Source organism: Austrofundulus limnaeus, unplaced genomic scaffold (genome assembly GCF_001266775.1).
Source record: "Austrofundulus limnaeus strain Quisiro unplaced genomic scaffold, Austrofundulus_limnaeus-1.0 Scaffold25, whole genome shotgun sequence".
NCBI classification, from domain to species: Eukaryota; Metazoa; Chordata; class Actinopteri; order Cyprinodontiformes; family Rivulidae; genus Austrofundulus; species Austrofundulus limnaeus.
The window spans coordinates 3,688,301-3,695,409 of record NW_013952427.1 but is presented as its reverse complement, the minus strand read 5'-3'; the positions used below and the strand labels follow the sequence as shown (position 1 = coordinate 3,695,409).

General features: G+C 37.2%; 1 protein-coding gene across 4 annotated transcripts in view; it reads right to left on the bottom strand.

The window, feature by feature from the left end:
• Positions 1-7,109, bottom strand: part of zgc:92140 (uncharacterized protein C1orf21 homolog) — a 47,262-nt gene that overhangs the window by 2,621 nt on the left and 37,532 nt on the right. For all 4 annotated transcript variants that reach the window (XM_014004664.1, XM_014004661.1, XM_014004663.1 and 1 more), the window contains exons 4-5: positions 3,873-3,940; positions 3,024-3,084 (exon numbers count right to left, since the gene is read on the bottom strand). In XM_014004664.1, coding sequence (XP_013860118.1) covers positions 3,024-3,084; positions 3,873-3,940 — 129 coding nt within the window. The remainder of the gene's footprint in view (positions 1-3,023; positions 3,085-3,872; positions 3,941-7,109) is intronic.

Here is a 7,109-nt window from a genome sequence, read left to right as displayed (position 1 = left end):
GAATGAATGAATGAATGAATGAATGAATGAATGAATGAATGAATGAATGAATGAATGAATGAATAAGTAAGTTAGTAGGTCCTGATCTCATAATTACAGCATCCTGAGCTCATAATTACGAGAACTCATGATTACAGTGTCACATTTAAGAGAAAAGACCTCATAATTATGGGTCCTGATCTCATAATTACGAGAAAATGTGTCATAATTACGAGACATGATGTCATAATTAAGGGTAAAGGTCTTATAATTATGAGAAAAAATATAATTATGAAAAAAGATCTCATTATTACAAGTCATGATCTCATAATTATGAGAAAATGTGTCATAATTACGAGACATGATGTCATAATTAAGGGTAAAGGTCTTATAATTATGAGAAAAAATATAATTATGAAAAAAGATCTCATTATTACAAGTCATGATCTCATAATTATGAGAAAATGTGTCATAATTACAAGATGAGATCTCATATTTACAATAAGATGTCATAATTTTGAGTCCTGATCTCAATTATGAGAAAATGTGTCATAATTATGAGAAAAGATCTTATAATTTCGAGAAAAAATATAATTATGAGAAAAGATGTCATAATTACGAGAATATTTCTCATAATTACAAAAAAGATCTCATAATTAGGGGTCCTGATCTCATAATAACGAGAAAATGTGTCATAATTACAAGACGTGATGTCATAATCAAGGGTAAAGGTCTTATAATTATGAGAAAAATATAATTATGAAAAAAAAATCATTATTACAAGTCATGATCTCATAATTATGAGAAAATGTGTCATCATTACAAGATGAGATCTCATATTTATGATAAGATGTCATAATTCTGAGTCCTGATCTCATAATTATGAGAAAATGTGTCAATTATGAGAAAAGATCTTATAATTTTGAGAAAAAATATAATTATGAGAAAAGATCTCAATTACGAGATACTGATTTCGCAGTTTTAAGAAAATTTGTCATAATCATGCGATGAGATCTCATAATTATGATAAGATGCCATTATTACGAGAACATTTCTCATAATTACGAGAAAATGTCATTTCGAGAAAATATCTCATAATTACGAGACCCTGATCTCATAATTACAAGAAAATTTGTCCTAATTATGATGAGATCTCATAATTACGAGAAATGAATAAACAATTATGGCATCTTATCGTAATTATGAGATCAGAATTGTATAATCATGACATCTTATTTCTAATTTTGAGATCTGATCTTGTAATTATGAGATCAGGAGTAAAATTTGTATTTCTATTTTTGCTGAATGCAATGCTCTTCTGTACTCATGCTGCTGTTGACATAAATTTGGAACAATGGGAACGGTTACGGTGTGTTCAATTGTGTCTGGCATGACCAAGGCAGCTGGCTAATATTGAAGGACGAGTTTTTGTTTTTTCCACCACTATGCGAGCACAACTGGAGGGCATACTGCACAAATTCTGACAGCTGTGCAACTTCCCAAATTGTGTCGGAGCTATTGAAGGGGAAACATGAAGCCCAAAGCTCCACCACATGCCAGCAGTGATTTTTACGACCATAACAGTGACCATTCTAAGTGACGAGCAGTAGAAGCACGTGCCGTTCCACATGAACAAACATGCCCACAAATTTCTGACCAATCACAAGAWGCAAGCTGCAAGTTCTGACTAGGGACAATGAGCAGGGCAGGGTGTCAGCGGGAGATAACGGACAAGCTACGCAATATTCTTTTACGCAACAGTGTCAGCGAGACGTGACATAAAACAACCCTGAGTCAAACCCTGTGGTTAACCTAGAAATAATGCGTGTGCAGCAATCTCACACTTTAATCATACAGATACAGAAATTATTTGAGGCACCGATTTCCTTCAGTCTGGGAGATCGGCTGATACGGAAAAGATCAGTTTCTCATCTACCTCTACAAATGCCTGAAAATCAGCCACTGTCCTCTTTTGCTCTGCTGTGAGCACCACCTAATATTCAATTAAAACAAGTTTGTTTTGCGGGCATAGTTCAAGGTTTTTCAATAGGATAACACTGAAACATTGAAGGTGTATTGTGCTCTTATAACACCTGACAGTGTCAGTTATTTAAGAAATCGATATCAGCCAAAATCTGAGTTGGCAGGTTATACTTTTTAAAGATCAGTGATAGGCCAGAAAACTGCCATCACTGCACCCCTACATACTGTACTGAAGCTTCAAAGATCGGTTCTGCACTGGTATTCTGCATATCTTTCCCAACATAAAACTAACCTGTGTGATGCTTCCACAAGGAGGCAGCTCTAAAAATAATTGGAGCACTGTTTATTTTTTTTATTAATTAATTAATTAATTTTTTTTTTTACCAGGTCTGTTGTTAGTGCTCTCCCAGGACAAGCTTTCAACCAATCAGCAAACGACCAAGCTGGGACTGTAGCTGTTCACCTTTCAGAGATCTGCACACAGCCCCCCCACCCCACCCCCCATTTTAAATCCAAATCTATCACTGTGCCACCAAAATCCTGCATAGAAGATTTTCCTTTAGCTGCTGCCATCAAAGATGAAAGAAACCGTCTGGGTCTTTAGCGTTGCAGAAGTGCACTGCACGTCATGCACAGGAACACATGTGAAAACTGTAAGCAGCAAGATTGAATGTAAAAAAAAATATAAAAATACCTGAAGCACTGCTGCAAATTCACAGCACCCTTATTTATTTCACCGGGGTTTTCTCTGATCAGGCATGGGCTTTCAGTTTGAACACGCACACACACACTCGCACACTCACTCACACACACTCGCACACTCACTCACACACACTCGCACACTCACTCACACACACTCGCACACACAGAGCTTTGGGTTCAGCTCATAGCCAGAGTGACGACTTCATCCAGCGGATGTCGTCGCACGGCCCCTTTAAATTTCAAAACCCAGCTGTGTCGTTAAACACTTGGAGATTTATTCCTCTCCCCACATCATTAGGAGCACGCGAGGCACAAACACAACACACAGACCCTCCCACCCACCCCACCCCTCACCTCACCTTCTCGATCTTTTCATCCAGCATCCTGAAAAATTCCTGCTGGCTCTCTGACGTGTGAATACTGAGGGAGGGAGGGACACAAATGGAAAAGTGAGCGACAGGAAGTTGAGGAGGAGAAGGGAGGCAACAAATACATCATGAGAATTTTCCATCACCCCCCCCCCCCCCCCCCGCACACAGACACACACCACACACACACACACACATATGAATCCTCTCTGCAGTGAGAGAAATTGTTGGTTTTGGAGGCTACAGATAAGATTTATAATAATTTAAAAATAATAAACCCATCTCTCGTTAAAGGTCAAATCTTTTTTTTTTTTTTAAATCACACACACACGACTCATCAGCAGGTCCGGAGTTTAAGGTTGGCCCAGAATCAGCTGTTCAAGATCCAGACAGAAACTATCACTAGGTTTAAACATCCTAATATTTACTGACAGGAATCAGAGTGTATGAAAAGACTGACTGTAAATTTCTCGCAGCTTTCATCCCTTCAACATCTGCTGCTCTTTTCCTTTAGCTGTACATAATTATGTGTCAGAGTCTGCTAGCGTTAACTGTAAACTCTAAGTTTGTCATGAATGTTTGTGTTATGCTCATGAATTTACAAAGTGAATCTTTAACCCTGAAATCTCAGAGCTCTTATACAGTTTCCACACATTTAGACTGAAATTCCTCAGTGTTCAAGCTTGACGAATTAAAATCCTAACATTTGACTCGTACAGTGAGGGAAACAATGTACGCAAAATAAATACCTCTTGTTCTTTTTATTTAATGTGTCCTTAAATGAAAAATAAATATATAAATAAATATAGTGTAGCACAGGGGCTGTTCCAGACCACTTACTTAGACTTGAGGTTTGATGAAGCCGCCTCTTTCTGTTTTTTGCCTCTGAACTCTGCATTACTCTTCTCCTAAAAACACACATTAGTTTTAATTATCAGCTGATAAAACACGGTGAAAACAAACAACTCGTATTAGCAGAACGGCCACGCCATGGAAAGCAGGTGACACATCGAAGCTGAATGATGAAATCAGGCCCTTCGCCCCAGCTGCTGTGGGACATGGGTCACAGATAAAATGAATGTGGCTCTAATAAAAACAGTTTATCAGCTCTGATGAAGGCTGCTGCCGTCACACCGGTGGACACGGTGTTCAGCTTTCTGCTGCCATGAGACGTGGAAGTGATTTTGACCCACATAAACATCATCATTTTTCTCCTCACAGCGTGTGTGGGTGTGTGTAGAGTTCCTGCCTAAAGCTAACACCAATATTAATGAGACGTAACAAAACTCGGATACAGGTTTGACTACATTTAGTGCTTACATGTCTGTGTAAATATGTGGGTTGAAACCTGCTACAACTCATTTAGCAGAAATACCACCCTGTGGTGCTCACGTCACTGATTTCTGTCAAAAAACAAAAACAAAAACATGACAACTGAAATAATACAACTTGTGTTGAATTTCTTTTAACCCTTTAAAGCAGAGGTGTTCTTTGTGACTCACTGTCCTTTATCTTTATTTAGGGTCCCCATCAGTCTCTAACTCAGCAGAGACTATTCTTCCTGGGGCCCAACAACAGAAAATACAAACACATTAAAACAAAACACAATTCAGACAAACAACAAAATCAAAAACTAATAAAAAATTAAATACAAATTAAAACGAAAGGAGCCAAATAAAAAAAAACATCAACATGAAGATCACGAAAACAAAAACTACTATTTTAAAGGGGCAATATCATGTAAAATCAACTTTTTTTGAGTTTTATATCATGTTATAATGTTACACTCTCATAAAAAACATGCCCAAAGCCTTGTTGACTCATTCATGCATGTTTGAGAAATCCTGCAGCGTTTTTAGGAAGCTGTGCTGAGGAGCAAAACGACAGGTGGGGACCAGAAACGCCCCTGGGACGTGTCTTTAAGACAAACTTCCTCATGGCAGAGAACCCACCCCCCTCCCTCCCTCTCTACACACCCCGCCCATGACTCCAGCAGGCTCTCGTGTGAAACTGAAAGTGAAACCTAACTGTCTGCTGAACTCTCAACATTAGTTGTCACTCAGAGAAGCTCTTTTCAGATTAAAAATACCTTTGAGGAAATGTATTTTCAGATGCCCAGCAAACTGCATCATAGTGCACGCGCAACCCCCCACCACCGAACGGGACGGAACAGAAGCAGAAGGAGGTTCTTAAAGAGACAGAGGCCAATTTCAAGGCATTTAGAAGAGGAAGTGATGAGAAGATAAGTTTATTTTCTATTTAAACATAAAAACAGCAYTTTAATAACAGCTAAAGGTGACATAGATACTTTATTATGGTATAGTATTTAAATATATGCCTGAGAAACACATAATATTGGCCCTTTAAAACTCCTTCCAAACCCTATTGAGGACTTAGAGAAAACACAATGAAATCAATAATAAATTAATTGTACAACTTGAACACCATCAATCTCAAAATTATCTCTTCTTCAATAATATATTCCTTAAAGCAGCCTTAAATTTACTGCAACTGACTAACACTTTTAAATCAAATGGCAATACATTCCAGATCCCAATTGCTCTGGAATATATTGCATGTTTTAGCTGTTTCTCTGCTTCTGCACACCTGATTTAAATCAATCACCAACTCAGAATGTCATCAAGGTTAGTCTACCTGTCAATCACACATTAATTTCAGTCAGGTGTGTTGAAGCAGCAGTGATAGCTCAGCTTTTTTGAAGCACGGTTCTGTGGACAGGTTATAAGTAGCTAATATCTTACCTGCTGTGGATGGATCTTTAAATGACCTTAGTTAGGATATGAAATGTTTGAGATGAGAGTTGTTTTAAGAAGACAGCAATCTACTCATATTAACAATTAACTTAACATTCTGGTCAAATTTAAACTGTATTTGAAACGCAATACTTGTGAACTGCAATGCAGCGAATGCTGATGGAATCACAAAATTTGACAAACAAAATGAAATCCAGTACTACACACAGAATGTCACACACATTCCATGTGTTTGGTTAAGTTTCCGACGTATTTCGGTTGTTGAATCTCCAATATCCTCCAAAACTTAAAAAAATATAAAGCTTAGCACAAAGTTTAGGACAGAAAAAAACCAAGGCAATTTTAATGAATCTGGAGAACAACCTTTCTGTAAGTTTCGTCAGCACATGATGGACTGTACATGTGATGACCACTTCCTGTTAGTCATCAAATACAAGCTGAGAGAGTCAGATGCACCTGCAAGCGCTTCAACATTCAGCCACATCAGTAGAAGCGAGGTGTGAGTTCATCAAAGATTTTGTTGCTATATGTTAATAATCATATTCCTTTGAAAAAATATGAAAAAAGCAAAAATAAAAAAAAGCATAGATCCTGTTCAAACGTTAAGTGTGCACAGATTGTTACTGTTTGTAGGTTTTATGTTTCTTTATTAGACAAATTTATATTAAGTTCAGTCTAAAGCATTTTTATTTTACAAGGATAAATTTTTTAATGTGAGATTTTATGTTTCGAACATAAAGAATGTTTTACGTTCTTTATAAGACGGGTAAATATTTTTAAAATACCTTGTAAAAGCATTTAATGTTCCGCTGAACCACAGCATATTTGTGAAAGGGAAATAATAGTCATTAAATTTTGAATTCTGTGACTATTTACTTATTTAGGATGTACTGTAATTCAAGGAATATGTTTGTGGAATAGTCTCGCTACGATTTTAAAAACCTTGAAAACAATTTATGCTTTTTAAAAGATGATTAAGTTGTAATTATTGGGAAATATACCATTTGTAGTATTTATTGGAAATAAGATATAAAGATATCAGATGTCTTTTTTTGTAAATTTGGAGATCTTTGAAGTTTGAGTTTGTTGATTGAATTTTTAAAAAATGGGGTAGATATGGGTGGGTGTGCTCCAATTACAGGGGGGTCACACTCTTAAGCCTCCCTGGTAATGTCTATTCAGGGGTCCTGAAGAGGAGGGTCAGTCGGATAGTCGAACCTCGGATTCAGGAAGAGCAGTGTGGTTTTCGTCCTGGTCGTGGAACACTGGACCAGCTCTACACCCTCAGCAGGGTCTTGGAGGG